We start from the raw sequence: 18,634 nt of genomic DNA, 5'->3' as shown, positions 1-18,634 counted from the left end.
AAAATGTTCAACCCTCCCAACACTCCGGAGCTCCGCCCCATCGAGAAGTACTGGGCGATTATGAAGCAGCACCTTCTTAAACGACCTAAGGTAGTGAAGACAGTCGAGGAACTGAAGAAAGTATGGGTTTACATGCAAAAAACGGTTGATTCACAGGTTGTGCAGAATCTTATGGCCGGGGTTAAGGCCAAGGTGCGGGAATTTGCGTATGGACTGTAAATAAAATACGAGTAAAATGGTAAAATGAAGTTTAATAGTTATTTCTCAATCCCTGAAAATTTGATGGCAATCGGATGAAAACTCGAATTTTGCGAATCAATTTTGTGTGTGGCAATTTCATCGTGGACACCCTTTAATGTGATGATTGCGTTTAGTGCTAATTTACAGGATACCCTTTTAAGGGCTTGTTTTCGTTTGAATTTAAAAATTTGATAACCTACCCAACTACTTGAACTAGGTTGCCAAATTACGAATGATCTGGTACTTTGATCGCAGACAGGCGACTCTGAACCTTTCCAGCGTGGAAGTCTTTCGCTCCTCGAGTGTTTGAAGACCGGCCAAGTTCGCGGTGGACTGTTAAGGATCATTCTGAGGATCTTGTTTTGGATCCTCTGAAGCTTTAGGTGGTGGCCCTTAGCACAACTCTCCCAGATTGGCATACCATACTCAATATCCGGTAGAATGATCTGGCAGCAAGCTTGTTTTTGAGGGACAGGGTGGACCTCCTGTTTATCAGAGGGTAGACCGACCTGATCAAGATGTTACACTTGGTGGATGTCTTTTCCACATGGAATCGGAATAGCAATTTGCTATCGAGGGAGAGACCAAGGTAGACTTCTTCACTCGACCATTCAATGGGAGTGGTATCAAGATGGACCATGACGTTGGCAGGCGGAACAAGCCGAGGCGAATTCAAGTGTGGAAACAGAATGGTTTGTGAAATGGTTTGGAAAAAGTCTTCCAGCTCTTGAAATAGTCGGACAGAACATCCAGGCCTGATTGTAGTTTACTCGCCAGAGCACGGATCACTCGACCCTTATAGATGATGGAGGTGTCATCTACGAACATTGACAGGATACCACCACCCGGAAGGGGAGGAACGTTTGACGTGTAGATGTTGAATAGGATAGACCCAAGCAGGCTACCATGAGAGACCCCTGCATCAACGTAGTTTTTGATGATCATCGATGCAGTTTGTACACTAGGCCATCATGTCAGACATTGTCGCACGCCTCCTCAACGTCCAACAATGCCATGGCAGATGTATTGGAAACGGACTTGTTCCGCTTGATGATGTTAGTAGCCCGCGCGAGTTGGTGGTTGGTAGAGTGACCTTTCCTAACCCCAAATTGCTCTATGAGAAAGATGTTATTATCATTTGAAAACACCAGCAACCGGCTGAGTATCAACTTTTCGAATAGCTTCGATATGGAGGACAAGAGGCTGATGGGGCGATAGCTTTTGACACTGGTAGGATCTAAACCAGGCTTGTGTATTGGAATCACTTTGGCTAGCTCCAAGCATTAAGGGAAGAAGCCAAGCTCCAAACATTTGTTGAAGATAACGGTAAGATGGTTAAAGAAATCGATACTCAAGTTTTTCAACTCGAGGTTGACTACACCATCCATACCCGCGGCCTTCATGTTTTTAGAGCTTCTAACAGCTGCTATCACCTCATCAGCCGATATTTTACTATCATCATGCACTACAACGGGGGTGTCAACGACTCTAGACATTGCCTTCAGTACGGCAGGCCCATGGGAGCTCACCATGGTTTGGTCAGGATTATGTGAAATCACCAAATGTTGGCCAAGAGCATTGGCCTTTTCAACTGGCGTTATGAGTAGGGATGGGTCCAAGTTCTGGTCAACAGAGGAAAGCGGAGGGATCGGTCTCGACTTATTTTTCAAAATTTTGGTCATCTTCCAGAGGCACGACAGCAGCGCTGTATTATATCTTATCAGGTTCAAGCAGAACGATGTGGAACCAAGTGGTACTCGATTGTGACGACTGGGTTTGGGAAAAACGTTTATTTCATGAAAACAGAGATAAAATTATCATTTGTACATTTTTCAAATGTTTTTTTTTATGAAAAATTAATCATATCGTCCGGTCATTTTGCACAGAGATGGCGCTGTTCCGCTGGTAGGAAGTGATAAAAATCCCCATGTAGAATTTGAGAGAAGTAGGAATAATCAGTAAAAAAAAAAAAGAACGACAACCTAAATAAATTAGTCAGGAACTTTGTCGTTGAGTTTTTTCCCCATAAATTATTGTTAAACAAGCTACAATTAAATAAAAATGAATTTTCCCAACACAGTTTTACCTGCTTTACTACCAGTCCCCAGAGAGCCAAAAAAAAAATTCAAATTTGAGAGAGAAAATTCTCTCTCGCGAGCTCAATCTCTCAACGTGCCATGTAAATGATTCCCTTTTCACAGATTACAAAATAGAGTACCTGTCACTACAAAACATATCTGGTACCTCTACATTACATACATACATTTTTAGCTGCTTTACTACCAGTCCCCAGAAAGCAAAAAAAAATCAAATTAGAGAGAGAAAATTCACTCTCCCGACCTCAATCTCTTAACATGCCATGATTTTGATGACACTCGATTTGTGAGTTCCCTTTCACAGATTACAAAATAGAGTACCTGTCACTACAAAACATGTCTGGTACCTCTATATATGCATTTAGATTAACATTCGAAGTCCCTCCTTTTTTACATATTCTGCACAAAATATACTTTCTGCCCCGCCCCATTCATGAAAATAGGCGGGTAATTCTGTAAGGAATGAGTATTTTGTGTGCAGAATGTGTAAAAAAGGAAGGACTTCGAATATTATTCTTAATGCATATATAGAGGTACCAGACGTGTTTTGCACTGCAGTGTCCTCTGTGAACAATTAACGCAAAACAGAATAAGTGTGGTTTCCGATAGATGTCACCGCCAGCAACAGTAGTGACATCTGATGGAAAATGAATGCAGAAGCTTGACAAAAATTTTAATTCAGGGAAATGCAATGAAAACTATTTAGACTCTAAATGCTAATAACTTGGCCAATAATCAAAGGATTATGATGATTTGTATATCGATCGATTCACCAGTGTTATAAAATTTGTGTGGTATGTCACACATTATAATTGATAAATATTTAAATAGTTAACAATGAAGAAATATGAAAATAATCAAATTTCCCATACATTTTCTACGACCGCAAGGTGCTCACCCCTAACACAACCATCAGATAGTTGATCGCCAACGACACAAGCCGAAGCCGCACAATCGATCTGATCGGAGCTCGGAGAAAACAGGTTACGTTAGAATAGTGGAAGAGGAAGAGCAGCCGAAATTTTCTTCTACAAAAGGGTCTGCCAAATCACTTCCACTCGTGATGAATTTAAGCAAAGGTAAAACTGGCCATGCGACACCTAGTTTTCAGATTTGCAATTATAAAACTGATGATGTATTAAAAAATCTTCCATACGATTTGACAGGTAGCAACACGTCATTATCATTTTTCACATCATTTCCATCTGCTGGTCGACTGTGACGTAAATTCATCAATCAGTTACTGCCAAATATTTCGGAGGGAAAGGAAGAGCAGCAGAAAGGGATAGAGGGGGGGGGGGGGGTAGAGAGAGTGGAAGAGTAACGGAAATCTTCATCACGTCTGTCAAATCGCTTCTACTTGCTCTGCCAGACAGTCGAGCTGGACGAAGCTATGAGGCATCACTCAGGGTCTAGGCGCCTTATGTACAGGGGCCATAGAAGGAAGAATTCTCGATTACTTTTTCAAAGGACGTATCAGGTTTTGTAAACAATGCATTTGATCGACAATTTGGCGTAAATGGTATGTTTTTTTCCTTGCCTAAAGTATTCGCGAATGCAAGTCAATGGAAATGGAAAAGCGTACTCAGTTATGCCCCTTCCAGGGCTGGTAGCGAGTCACTTTTTAGTGACTTGGTTACTTTTTTCAAGTCAGTCACTAAAAAGTCTCTTTTTTAAGGCCAGGTCACTAAAGTCACTTTTTCTTGTGATAAGTCACTATATTAAACTTTTTTAAACATGAATTTATTTCAAGATTGATCATTCTTCCCATTTTGTCCTATTTTTTGAACAATTCAAAGTTGACGACCTTGTATAGAGCTTTTTTTTACGTTTAATCGTTCTTCTCTTTCTACAGGGTGTCCACCCATTTGGCTAAATCAAGTTCCCTGAGTTTTCCAGGTTTTTCCATAACTTTGGCGGATAATTTCCAGGTTTATAATAAGAATGCTATTTATGAAATGTTTTAAAAATATTTTTTATCGCAAACTTTCTTAAGACATGACAATCAGTTTTAAAGAAACTGCTTTACTATTAAATCTATTAAATGTTGAAGTTGAACACTTACTTAATTTTAGTAAGTCTAAGATCACAACATTTTTAATGCCTTGACGTTTCGTACTAACAAAAATGTGGAAACTTTAATGAAGTTCTATTGATATCAGAAAAGCTAGTTCTAGAGATCTTTGGGAAATTCCAGAGATTTTAAGGGGAAGTCCCCGAAACTTTAAAAAAAAATTAAGGGTGAGTTTAAACAAATTCACGATGGTCCCATGATGTCCTGAAATAAAATCGAGAACCCTCAAGATGTTCCGAAAGATTCTTTTTTTTTTTTCCTTTGGTTTGTTTTTTCCGTCGATCTTGTTTTCCGTGCTGAGCACCAATGCTACCGACGTGCCAGGAAGGCAGCTCCCACACCTGGACCCTTTACTTCCCATCCGAAGGAAGGCGTGATCAGAGATGTTATGCCTCAGAACATCCCGGCGGCGCCGACTGGTATTGAACCCAAGCCTGCTGGGGTGAGAGGTAATCACGCTTACCACTACAACACCGGCGCCGTTTTTTGTTCCGAAAGATTCATTACAGAGACCTTCAGAAAATTTATGAAAACTTCAAAAATATTTCAGGAACTTCACAGAAATCCAGAGAATTCCAGAGATGTTTAACGGTGTTTACGAGAATTCCATTTATTTTAAAGCAGAACTGAGATCTTCGTTAGAGTTGAGAGAAGCTCCGAGAACATCAAGACCGATCAGAGAATTAAAGGGCAGTTCTAAAAATGTCAAGGAAATTGCAGAAACTGTAATTTCCGGAAACTTCGGATTGCTCAGAGAAAATTTCTGCAACGCAATAAAAATGATAGGAACATCCGGAAAATGTGAGAGTATTTCAGTGGTGTTATTTAATCGAAATTTCAAGATGTACGAAAATTCGAAAATTTAGCTAAGTTGATTAGAGGACATCAACGAGGTTCCATTAATAAAAAAGTCGAGAACTTTTAGCAAGCACCGATAATTCTCAAGAAATTCCAGAGAACTTCTAAGAAAATTATTTATTTTTAGATTGATTCATTATATTCAGTGAAGTTGCGAGTACTTCGAGGACGATCAGATAACATCAGAAAAATCACATTAACTTAAGGAAATTTGCAGTGACTTACAAGGAGTTTCTTAGAATTATAGGATATTCTATGATTGATCCAAAAACTTTAGAAGCTTGAGGGAATTATAGATATATATCAGAAAATTTAGCGGAGCATTTGATCATTTAAGAGAAGTTAAGGTAAGCATAGAAAACTTCTGGGATGTCCATGCTTTTCAGGGAAAATTAGTGATTTAAGGCAAAGTTCCGTGAGCGTTTATAAACTTTATAAAATTTAAGGAAAATTGTTGAACAATTAAATCAATTTCAGTAAAATGGTGGGTTCATTAAAAAAAATACAAAGATATTCAGGGCAGTCTACAGAATTTTAAGGAAATTGAGAAAAATTTTGGGCAGTTTTGGAAACATCAGGAAACTCTAGACTATTGAAGAAGTTATGAATTAGTTTCAATAATTTGAACTTCAGACAAATCTTGAGAACTTCAGTGAAAATCATAGAACTATTTTGATTATTTCGCTGCGGAAGCTAAGAGAAGTTCCTGAAATTTCAGAATATCTTCAAAAACTTCATAGAAGTACAGAGACCTACAGAAACTTTTCGAGAACTTCATAAAAGTCTATAGAACTTCCGATCCGAGAACTTCAGGAACTTTTATGGACATTTCGGGAGCATCTCAAAAAAGTTTAGTAAAGCTCAAAAACAAAAGGGAATTTCAGGGGAGTTCAGTCCATTAGTTTCACTAAATTAGCGGGAATTATCAAGAAGTTCTCAGATTTTCAGAGAACTTTAGAGATGTTAAGAAAATTATTGAGGTTTTCACATAAGTCTAGTAGTTCACGCAAGCTTAAACATTTTTAGAACGTTCAATACAATCCATGGTTGTACAACAAGCTTCATGAAAACTGCAAACACTTAAGATAAGTTTTGAGAGCTTGTCTTCTGCTTGATTGGCTGCACTTATGTGACAGTTCGATTGGCTGCAGGTACGACTTCTCTCTCTTGCAGGTTGATGTTAGTTTAAATGATACTCATTCAAATTCAATCAAATTGACCATGAGCCAAACAATTGTAAGTGTTCCAACTTTTGGAACGCTCATGTTTAAAATCATGTTTCATAACAGTCGGAGACGGAATCTGAGTCGGTACTTTTTTTCCGACACCGACTCCGACTCCTTTTGGGGGGAGAGGTAGCTCATCGATTCTTCCAGTTTGCCTCCTAGCATCGTGCTATAAGGTACAAGGAAATTCTCATTCGTTGACGATGGGACGTTGTCGAGTTGTTGAATAGCAACTATCGTGGTAACTCACCGATTACCTGTCGATCTGCCAAATTTGGAAAGACGTCTGCATTGAATTGTCTCAAATAATAATATTCCGCCCACTATATCACAAGAAATTGCGAGTAGCAGAGTGGAATGGAGATAAGTTAAGCATTGGGTACCAGGACCAAGTCTCCCCTGGATGGTGCCAGAAGATGAGCGCAATAGAATCATCAAGTTGCCATAAGGCACGGAATGAAACTATTGCATGGCTGGGTAGTCAAAGTCTTCCATTCGTTAGTCATTTCAGGTGGATTAGAACAGGTTTAGGTTTAGGGTGGGCGTTGGCCAGATTTGGATTGTTCAGATGTAATCCTGGATAGGACCCTGTCATTGAACGTCGCGTGAAAGTGGAACTTAATGAAGGCCTAAGTAATTTTTCGTAGTTGTTAGTTTTTGGATTTGAAAGATCGTCGGTTACAGTGGCCTGCTTACTGAACAGAAAAACGCGGTCCCAGGTCCTTACATATCAAAGAGATTTATGGTAAAATCGCTTGTGTATCGTGTATTTTGCGAAACTCGTTGTTGTCGTTGGTTCCGGGTTTGAATGGATACAACAATTTGAGCAACGGTATTATGTGATATGAGGGGCTCGGTGGCCTTAGAGCAACCGTTTTTGCTTACTGAGCAGAACATCATGAGTCTAATCTCAGGCCTATCCACATTCAAGATTCGTCAATCGTTTTATTTGATAATATGACTACATGGTAATAACAGCAACTCGGTGATTAAGAAGCTGCTCGTCTCCCTTGTGGCAAGCGTTTTTGCTTACTGAGCAGAAGACCGTGAGTTTAGTCCCAAGCTCCTTCGCGTTATATGATCGTTAGGACATCAATTCAGCTTATCGTTTACCAAAACGAACCCTGCTGCAAACCCAACCCTCTTATCCAACATGCCAGTGATTCCTCGTGGAAGTGCAGAGGTGTTCTCGGCTTCCATCAAAGCGAGTGTCATGTCAACACAATCCTTCCCATTCCTTTTTTGACCTGTGTTCGGGCGCGGCCGGCGCTGGTATTGCCTAATTTAAGATCACCAGTTTTTAAACATTGATGATGATTGCTAGTCCCAAGCATCGTCTATTGGTTCTCTGTGTAATTAGCAACCGTGGGCGGTCAATCAAGCTCAAGCTCAAGCTCAAGCAAGACACCGACTCCGACTCCTTTTGCTCAAAAATGCATCCGATTTCATGACTCCGACTCCATCTCCACAGTCCTGATGTCAACAGAGGCGTCATTTAAAGGGTTTGCCAAGTTCATAGCAAACCCTCATTACATTGTTTTTGAAGATTTCAAATTTTGAAGATCCTACAAAGTGTGAAGTCCAACAGCAAGACATTTTGCTGGTCTTATTCCAGGGGGAAGGGTGGTCCATCTCATTCTCTGAGGCACCTTAGGTACTGCTATCAGCTACGCCAATGCCGAAAATAATCAATTTATTTTTTGGAAAAGTAGCGTGGCAAATGGTACGGTATATTTAATTCATAATATCTGTAGCAGTAGAAATTGTCGAGCACTCAACGCCATCATGCATAGTTCCTTCTCTGCATCCAATACCATCTTCCTAGTCTAACAGAGTCTTACAGGCAGATAATTGCACCCTCTGTGCGCTCTGCTGACTCCACCCGATCAGTTAAAGGCGCAGCGATAATTAAGACGAAGAAACCTGCACAAGCCAACTTTGTATGTGTATACATTTTGCGTGACCTGATAGTTGTGCTCCAATGTAGTTTTACCGCGTGGCAAAACTTAAGACCGAGCGAGCAAGGCAAGGGCAGATGCTCCAAGTTGTCTTTCAGTTTCAGTTTGTATGCATCATTTCTTGATGTATTTTATTTTCGTCGTTAGTCGTAACGCCGATCGCAAATACGCGAGCTTAATTCAATTCAATTCATGTTGCTTCTTTAATTGAAGACAATTTGCCGCTCCAGTGGTGAGAACGACCGGGGAAATTGAAGCGTCGTTCGATGGATTGTTTGCCAGTTGAGCACCGCAGAACAGCAAAGATTTGGGACAAAAATGAGATTTTTGAGACGACGAATATGCAATTAAATCTTTTGCTTCGCTCTCACTACAAACCTCATAGCAGAGCAATTGGTGCCTCTCGGACGCAGTTAATTTGACCCATATCACAACTCGCGGATGGCACATGAAAATATAAATATGAATGTAATTCCTTATCGCAATCGAGTCGACTGCAACGTGTTTGCCTGTCCGTTTCCTTATATGAACGTTTCATGGGTAGCACGTGAAATTTAATACTGGGAGTGAACTCATCGTAAGCAAACAAAGTACAAAAACAACAACCTATGTGTCCTACTAACCTTCGGTGACACGGCCGCTCTTCGGGAACGTATCCGTCACTTTCATGTCCGGCATTTCCGAGATGGAGAAGTGAGCCATTTTTCACGCATAAAAGTTTGCAGGCAGATCTCCTTTAAATTACCTCGCCTCACTCACAATGCACCAGCGAACAGAAAAAAAATGCACTTCTTTTCACTTTCTCTCGCAGCTGGAGCTTTATTGGCCACACGATTCGGGCAGGCCAAACTTTAGGCTAGGCCCCCTCTTCCTCCCTAGCTCACCCCTCTATCTCTGCGCGAAATTTCAATTTTCAATTAAATTTTCCACGGAAACTCATTTCGATCTACGTACAACACACCACACACGAATTATTTCTGCTGTCGTAGCTTTTATTACGTTCTGCCCTGCTGGAGCCACGGCGACAACAATAAAACGTGAAAACCTTTGTGTTCGCCCCGGGTGCGCTCATTTGCAACTTTTAACTCATGTTTCAGCACTTTTGGTTCCTGGTCTGACTCGCGCTTCAGTCGAAACTAAATATTTTCACATTTCGAAAGTTCTACCTCAATCGGACAGCTCCTATCCGTTTTGGAGTTCTTTATTTTCTCCAGAACCACACAGCTATTTATGTCTCTGCACACACGTACACCTACACGGACAGCCTCGCTAAACTCGGAGATTCAGAATCAGAACTAGAACACAGCCAACTTTCTACCTTTTGGTCGTTGTAATCTTATTCTCGCTGCCCGCCCAGTCCGAGGGGCAGCCAGTCTGTAGTGCTAACTATCTATCTATCTATCTATCTATCTAGCCGTCCATCCGATACGAACGGTACGACGTTCCGAGAGCAACAAAAAAGCATACATCCAGCAGAGTCGAGTTTTCAGTTGAGTTGACGGCGAAACAAATATGTTTTTCTCTCAGATTGTAGACCTTCATCACTACTACTAGCGCTGTTATCGTCGGATAGACGCCCATCCGAGTTGGGAGAGAGTGATATGTTCGTAGCATAAATGATGCAACGAAACGAAGTTAGAGTGCAGATGGTCGTAAACATAAACGATGGGTTGTTGGGTTGAGTGGAACGGCTGCCTTTGGGAGGTATGGTGTCGTTCAAGGTGGGTGATTGTTACGTATTTTATGGTTAGGTCTCGAGGCCAACTTGTGTGCTTGTGTTCAGGGAGCGAGTGAGTGCGTTCAGTGCTGCTAAATGGTGGAATTCATCAGAGAAGTACACTCTCAATTGGAACATGGTTGTTCAACGGAAACAAATGCTTTTGAAAAACATAGATTATTTTTTTATTAAGAAATTCTGATCGAACCCTGCTTTCCATATGGACTATTTGCGGAATTGACGTTTCTAATCACACTGCACAGTGGTCCAGAAGCCGTGTTAGGTGGAATAAATTGTTCCTTGGGGCCTTCCTTTGCTCAGTTGGTAAAGGCGCAGCTACAAAGCAAGACCATGCTGGAGGTGGCTGGGTGCGGTTCCCGGTTCAGCCTAGGAATTTTTTAGGTTGGAAAATTTCTCGACTTCCCTATGGTTGTACTTGCCACAAAATTAAACTAATGCAAACATAGTACAGGCATCGAAAGCTCTCACTTCATAACTGTGGACGTGCACCTAGAACACTAAGTTGAGAGCATGCAATAAGCAATAAGCTTGAAATGTGATAAAATAAGAAGAAGACATGGTTTGTTCTTAAATCGTTAGATTTAGGTATATACCCAAGCATCAATTATCCGGTCATTTGGTTTTCACTTTGATTTATTTTGGTTTGATAACGGCAATAAACGATCTTTTAAGTTTAAATACAGCATTAAGAAGTGCAAATTGAAATCGACTCAGCTACAATGTTGGTAAGGAACATGAGCTTTTATTTTCAAAAATAAAAAGATAATCTTCCTAAAACAATAATTTTATGACCATCCTAATTAAAAAAAACGGTCAAATGAAGGAGCTTTTTAAGCTGAAAAAGTTTACAGAAGATACTACACCTTTAAAACTTAAGATAAATGCACTAGAACTTGAATCTTACTAAATTCACATCCTGGACACCTGTGTAGTGGTCAAGAACCGAAAAAATGTGGTTGTTTGAGTTTGGAGTGGAAAATTTTAATTTAAGTCCGTGGTGACTTCGGGAAAGTTTCTTGAAATTGAAAAATCCAACTTTTGAATGAAAAGCTTTGAGTGGGTTGGTTCATTTCGTTTAAAATCCGTTAGAATTGCTTATCTTTTGAAAGATTCGCGTATTTCGTCTACTACTTGCAGACTTCATCAGTGCCAAGTACTCAACACCACAACTTGGCACTGATGAAGTCTGCAAGTAGTAGACGAAATACGCGTATCTGTCATAATATAAGAAATTATAACGGAATTTAAAGGAAATAAACCTACCCGGTCAAAGCTCTTCATATAGGGATTCCGTTAAGAGGTTCGACAAATTTAAAGGATTCAACTGTTGAAGCTATTTCATTTTTGTTTAATCCCCTAGAATTGATATTAAAAATCCATTTTTTTTTTATTGAATGTCAGTATAATGCCAATCTTTGTTGGGTATACCTAATCAGAGATGTACTTAGGATTTTTGATTATGTAAAAGAGACAGACATATCGCAACAAATTCTAATTATTATACCTGTTTTCTCTAACATTTTGTGGGAGTAATTCAGCCCAAGGATGCCAGGTATATTCAAAAACGATCTTAAACAAATTGACGAGATGTCCTCTTACATTAAAAAAAATTCGGGCTTGAAGGTAATCAATACTTCAGATTTATAAAGCTGAATCTTTCCAGAAGTGCCAGGACCTAGAAGTCAAGGGCAGTTCATAACAGTTAAGGAAACATCATTTGACTTCAAAGAACTCCTTAGAAGCTCGGAGAACTTCTTTAAAGTAAAGGGACCGTTGATGAATTTCAAGGAACTTCATAGATTTTTATGAATCAACGTAGAATTTTTGAAAAACTCATAGACATTCATTGAACTGCATAGAAGTCCTGGAAACATTAAGCAGAAGTGCAGGAAATTTTATAGAAGTTCAGCAAACTTTGTTGAAGCTTAGTGCACTCTATAGAACTTCAGGGAATGTTGTAGAACTTCAGCTAATTTGGTAGAAGTTCATAGAACTTTGTAGAACATCATCAAACATTGTTGAACTTAGCGAACTTTAGAAAAAAATAATTTGAAGATCGGGGATTTCTCATTAACTTCATTAGACTTTTCAATATATCAAGCATGTTATTTGGTCATATACCTTACACCAAGTTGCCAGATCAAAGTTATACACATCCCTCAAGGCCCGAGAAAAACAACCCGCGATACCCGTTAGAGATTATGTGTTTTTAAAACGGATAGATATGAGGATTTAGAAGTTAGTGTCATCTTGTGTTCTCCTAAGTTGTTAGCTGCCCATCGGAGTACACCCATGTTTGTATTTTTCAACAGTATGTCGCTTAGTTCGAGATCAAGAGCGCATTGCTCTCCAAACCTTGTGTCCTCAATCCTTACCCTGCCATCAATTTGTAACAATTTATTACCCCTAACCTCAAGATAGCCGCGAGTAATCGGCCCCGCTTTAATAACGTTAGTTTTAAGTAATTTTGTGACATAAACAATGAATTTCGACTCCGCAAAGCTGCAGCAAATGAGCCTGGATAAATTAACGCATTCAAAAAATAGACTTTTCAAGACTTTAGCAACTTTGCAGATGTTCAGGAATCATCTTAAAAAATCAGAAAATTTAAAACAACCTTGGGGAAATTCATAGAGCTTCAGAGAATTTGGAAGAAATTCAGGATGCTTTTTAAACATTCGGGAAATTTTCGTAGAATTGGGACCGTTAAACAGCCTTAATTGATTGATGAGCTTTTTAGTAGAATAGTTGTTTTTTTTTTCCTTTTAATTCTACTACTATTGTATCGATTGAGTGTCGGTGATTGTGAGTTAGCTGAAGGATGTCTCGCTGGATATGCCCAAGTCTGGACGGGCGGTAGTTGGTGGCCGTGAACGCACTAGATGCGAACCTCCTCCCAGATCACCATGGCAATACAGGAAGTATCACAACAAAGGTAATTGCTATTAGTTATTTTGCAAACAGTGACAGATAGCGGACATGAAGAACCAGTGGAGGTGCCGGGCGTGCCAGGTGTTTATCCTAGACAAATGTTAAGTTACAAATTCTCTGTTGTCGTTGTCGTAGGCGCCGTCGCAGTCGCTGTCGTAATCGCCGTCGTAGTCGTAGGCAGTACCGTTAGTATATTTAAAATTAAACATCAACCGCTGAAAATATGAATTATCGCGTATTTCTGTTGTTAATCACATTCCAAGTGAAATTCGAGAACGTAATTTCATTTGAATAGCTTGTTTAACCAGGTCTTAAACAATCGTCACGTCGGTCATAGCTTGTTATGATTGTCTGAACCATGCGTAAAGAGAAAATCGGAACATTGAACGTCGCGTGAAAGTGGATCTTAATGAAGGCCTAAGTACTCTTTCGTAGCTTTTAGTTTTAGGATTTCAAAGATCGTCGGTTGCAGTGGCTTGCTTACTGAGGAGAAAAACGCGGTCCCAGATCCTTTCATATTAAAAATATTAAAATATCGCTTGTTTATCGTGTATTTTGTAAAACTTTTCGTTGTCGTCGGTGCCGGGTTTGAATAGTTATAAAAACTTGAGTATCACTATAATGTGATATGAGAGGCTCGGTGGCCTTAGAGCAACCGTTTTTGCTTACTGAGCAGAACATCATGAATCTAATCTCAAGCCCATCCACATTCAAGATTCGTCAATGATTAAAAAGGAACTCGTCTGCCTAGTGGCAAACGTTCTTGCTTACTGAGCAACAGACCGTGGGTTCAATCCCAAGCTCCTTCGCGTTATACGATCATTAGGACATCAATTCAGCTTATCGTTTACCAAAACGAACCCTGCTGCTAACCCATCCCTGTGATTCCTCGTGGAAAAGCAGAGGACTCCTCGGCTTCCATCAAAGTGAGTGTCACGTCAACACATTCCTACCCATTCCTTTCTTGACCTGCGTTCAGGCGCGGCTGGCGCCGGTATTGCCTAATTAGAGATCACCAGTTTTTACACACTGAGGATGATTGCTAGTCCCAAGCATCGTCTATTGTTTCTCTGTGTAATTACAGCTGGTCTGGCAATAACAGAGTAGCAACCGTGGGCGGTCACTCATGCTCATGCTCTTGCTCATTCAACTACTATTGTATCATTTTATCTTTCAAAAATTTATTTTCAGTTTTTACCTTCACTATCATTAAAAAAAACTATAACAGATGCGCACTTCGTTAACTACTTGACTAAACACTGAAGAAGTTTGCAAGTAGTAAACGAAATTCGTATCTGTTAAAGTTTATTTTTAATGAATTTGTGCAAGTGAAAGTGATAAAATAGTAGTAGAATTAAAAGGAAAAAATAACGTAATGAGAAATACGTTATACAAGTTAACACGTATTTCGTACGTACTTCGTTAAAATACACTGGACTTAAACTAGATTCCGTAGAAATTCAGAAAAGTTTATAGAACTTCAGGGTCCAAGCTACACACAATTTCTGTAACATTGTACATCACCTTTATATAACTAGATATAGTTGTATAGAAGTTTACTCAACATAATTTAATCTTCGCACATAATGAACGAAGTTCTTAAAAGATCAGAGGACTTTGTAGAAGTGCAGCAAACTTCATAGGAATTTTTGACAGAATCTTCGTAAAACTTCATAGAAGTGCTGGGATTTAGAAGTACAGCATACTTCTTAGATCTTCAGGGTTTTGTTTTACTGGAAGATTTGGTAATTTTGATTCGTCCTGATGTTAAGGGAAATTGGTAGAAAATGTTCAAGATAATTGTATGACAAATGGTCGAATGATAAAACGTTGAATGTCAGAAGGTAATAAGGGCAAAAGGTTGATGGTACAAAAGGTCGAATGAACAAAATGTCGACTGATGCGAAGGGGAACACATTTTATTAATGAAATGGGATCATTGTACACTTCCGTTTTTTGCTGAATTATATCGGGAAAATTTTCACCAGCCACCCTATATATTTCAAAAAATGGGATTAACGGGCAATTAGCGGGCTTGGTGGTTACTTGGGTATCGTAAGGTTTCGGACCCGTGTTCTTAATGTAGCAACGAATTATTCTCTCATCAATACTCAAGTAACCACTTTGCCTGTTTATAGTCGTTTTTGCTTTATATCAGCATTGTATTGCACTTGTTGCATTAGCGGGCTTGATGTTTACTTGGGTAGGCTCCCACTTGACGAGCGCATCATTTTTCGGAACGCTAAGTGGGAGACCAATTTCCATTATGCCATAGAGCATTTTCATCTCGAATTATATCAATAGCTGTATTGACAGCTTGTGTTCTCTAAAGTTCGCTCAGTCTCAGAATTTCCCAGGAAATGACAAAATAAAAAAATACGACTCTAATATTTTGCGATAAGGAACAAAACTACCAATTACGAAATTCTGAGAATCACTATATCGTTTTGCTATGTACAGTATTCCACAAAGTTGTAAAACATGTTATTTGAACCAACTTTTCTGAAGAAAGCAAGTTTTACCGTATGCGTGATAATGTTTGCACCATCGTACAAATAAGGTTCCCGTTTCACCTGTGCGTACAATGCCTTGGATTTCTTTGCATGCACGTAACCTATAGCTCATACCGTAGTAGGCTGTGGTCGGTAAATGCTGGGTAATGCGCAATACAAATCCCATTGAGATAACTAGCCTCTTCCCAGCAACTCCTATCCCTACATCCCCGTGGTACCGACCGGGAACTGTGTCTGTTCTCCATTTAAGGGACGGCTGATCTACGTCCGAGTGCCAGTGGTGTCAGTGAAGGACTCTAAGCACAACTGTGCACCCTGATCCTCCGGAAAGTTAGGGGGTTGGTGTCAGGCCCTGCAAGCCAGCCGTAAAAAAGCATTGCAACGGAAAATCAGCAACAGAGGAATACGAACCGAGACTAACGGCAACGACCCCAGTGACGAAATAGGACTTGCGATTGGAAACTCGGCACGTGGAACAGGCGATCTTTCAATTACTGAGGATGGAGAGCGGCAGCCGCAAACCGAGTATTGGGCGTTTTTTACTACCCTCGCTTCGGTGTCGTGCGCGACAGTCAGTTTGTATTCGTACTCCCATGCTCTACTGTCGTCTCTCTTACACAACACAAACGGTAGAACAACATTCAAGCAAAAATAAAACTATAAAATAACTATCATATGACATGTGTGATTTCGTTCTAATTCCTCAATTTGATGTAAATTAAACCATTTCTGATCAGAAATGATATTACTAGGACATCATTGCTTGCTATTCTCAAAATTCACACAAGCACAACATCAGCAGCTCTTATTATGAGAAAAACTAAAATACATACATTCGTGACGGTCTTCGGCGATAGTGTCGTATGGCAGAGCCTGTCATATGACATTTTAGTGTGGTACTGTACTATGATTGCTTGTTTAGCAAATGTCGGAAGCAAAGGCAGTCGATTATCACAGAAAATGCGTCGACTACGGTGACCGCTTACAAGACTGATTGTGGCGTACTATTGTTGATTATGTCTTATCTTAAATGTGATGTTGTACAAGGGTTTTAGACCGAGAAAAGAAAGAACAACTATCCGCGAAGGTGGCCACAGGTCGTCCGAGGGTTATCGCTGCTATCAAAAGGAAGATTCGGGTGAATCCAGTGCGTTCAATAAGGGAAATGGCAAAGGAACATGGTATCAGTGACTCTACGGCACGGAAGATCGTAAAGGAAGATTGCGGGGCGAAGTCGAAGGCACGGAAAAAAAACTCGGATCCGGGAGCTACGAGTCAAACGATGCAAGAAAATCTTGAACTTCCTTAAGCGAAAAAATCCGGTAATCCTGTTCACCGACAAGAGCATGTTTACCGTCGATCCCGTATCAAATTCCAGAACCGACCGGTATATTAGTTATATTCCGGTAAAAGACGTGGCCGACGAGCACAATAACGTGTATCTGACCAAGCATCCTGCTAGCGTTATGGTGCCTGGATTAGTGGCTTCCGATGGCAAAAAAAATGGACCCGGTGTTCATTCCAGAAGGCGACAAGGTCAACACGGAGGTCTTAATCGGGATTTTAAATAAGTATGTTTTTCCGTGGATCAAAGAACAGTACGGTCCGAAGCCAAATGTTGTATTTCAACAAGATGGGGCTTCGTGCCACACCTCGAACCGCACTCAGAAGTGGTTGCAGGAACATTTTCCGTTCTGGGCGAAGGAAATGTGGCCGCCATTCAGCCCCGATCCGCTGGATTACTCAATATGGCGCGTCATAAAGACCAAGGCCTGTTCTAAACGCCACCCGAGTACAGCAAGCCTCAGACAAACATTGACCCGTGCCTGGAGAGAAATGGATCCAGACTACATTATTAGAACCTGCCGTGCATTCCGGAAGCGTGTGGAGGCCGTAATTGCAGCAAGTGGAAACTCGATCGATGATTAATATATTTAGTTTAAGACTCTGAGAAACATCCCCCCTTTGAATAAATAAAAAAAAACTCGAAAACGATTTTTTTTAGATTTTCTTTTAATTTTGACATTGTTCAATGATGCAAACATTATCACGCATACGGTACATTGTCAAATATGTGCGCAATGTAGATGTAGCGGTACAAAGAAGATACGAGATCTACGGAATTTACAAATTTTTGCGGAAATACGGTTCCGTAGGCAAAATCTACCGAATTCGGTACAGTTTCTACGGATTTTTTTTCTTCAGTGTACGTCTCCCTTCAGAATCGAATTTAACAATCTACACTGAACCAAAACATCCGCAAAACTTCGAATGATTATTGCATTTCTCGTGCCCTTTAACAATATGCATTCGAATTTCGGATGATTTTCTTATGGTTGAATTTGTCGTCAGATGATGAACATCCATATGACTGTCATCCAAATACAGCATGATTTTCGTTTGAAAACTAGCTATAAAACGGCACTCAGAGGAGAAACATTTAAGAATAGTGTGACATGCAAGTGCTTTTAATTAGATTTATAATTTGATTATGTACAATTCCATACTGAACAGCCATAATAAGCCATTCCATCATGGATACAGAAAAATTTCGTGGTGGAGAAAACCTCCTCCACCACGAATTAGCCACACATTGGTTTTCATCCTTTACCTTTGTTCGTAACATCTCTGAAAGCGATGCATATGCTTCCACCTCGTTTGTCAGCTCAGATCAGTAAATGACGTTCGATAGAATTATTTACATCATAGTTTTGAATGATTTGCGTTATTGGGCTGATCCAATACCATATGCATTTCCATTTAGTATGACAGTCATTCTGCAGAGAGCATTACGCATTTCAACTGAAGGCCCTATCCCTTCTCATAACAAGTTTCATCCAGTATTCGAGAGGAAAATCATCTGATTTCAAAACAACCGTCATCCGGTTGCAGCTATCATTCGAAAAAGCGATTTCGGTATTTTGTTTTGAATGGTCTGAGGTTTCATTCGATCAGAGGATGATGTTTGTGTACAGTGTAGAGTATAATCTGATTCTGAAG

General features: G+C 40.0%; 2 protein-coding genes across 3 annotated transcripts in view; both read right to left on the bottom strand.

Moving 5' to 3' along the window:
• LOC135710287 (uncharacterized) overlaps positions 1–9,895 on the bottom strand; it is a 47,451-nt gene extending 37,556 nt beyond the window's left edge. For both annotated transcript variants that reach the window (XM_065232818.1, XM_065232822.1), the window contains exon 1: positions 9,076–9,895. In XM_065232818.1, the coding sequence (XP_065088890.1) occupies positions 9,076–9,154 (79 nt within the window). In that variant the 5' untranslated portion in view covers positions 9,155–9,895. The remainder of the gene's footprint in view (positions 1–9,075) is intronic.
• The window catches only part of LOC135710524 (DNA-directed RNA polymerase II subunit RPB9), a 344,595-nt gene that overhangs the window by 325,009 nt on the left and 952 nt on the right, over positions 1–18,634 (bottom strand). The window lies entirely within an intron of this gene.

The sequence above is a fragment of the Ochlerotatus camptorhynchus genome, unplaced genomic scaffold (assembly GCF_037179485.1).
Source record: "Ochlerotatus camptorhynchus isolate MF236.1 unplaced genomic scaffold, CSIRO-AGI_Acam_v1.1 ptg000036l, whole genome shotgun sequence".
Taxonomy (NCBI): Eukaryota; Metazoa; Arthropoda; class Insecta; order Diptera; family Culicidae; genus Ochlerotatus; species Ochlerotatus camptorhynchus.
The sequence above is the reverse complement of the archived record's forward strand: the minus strand, read 5'-3'. Positions and strand labels throughout refer to the sequence as shown.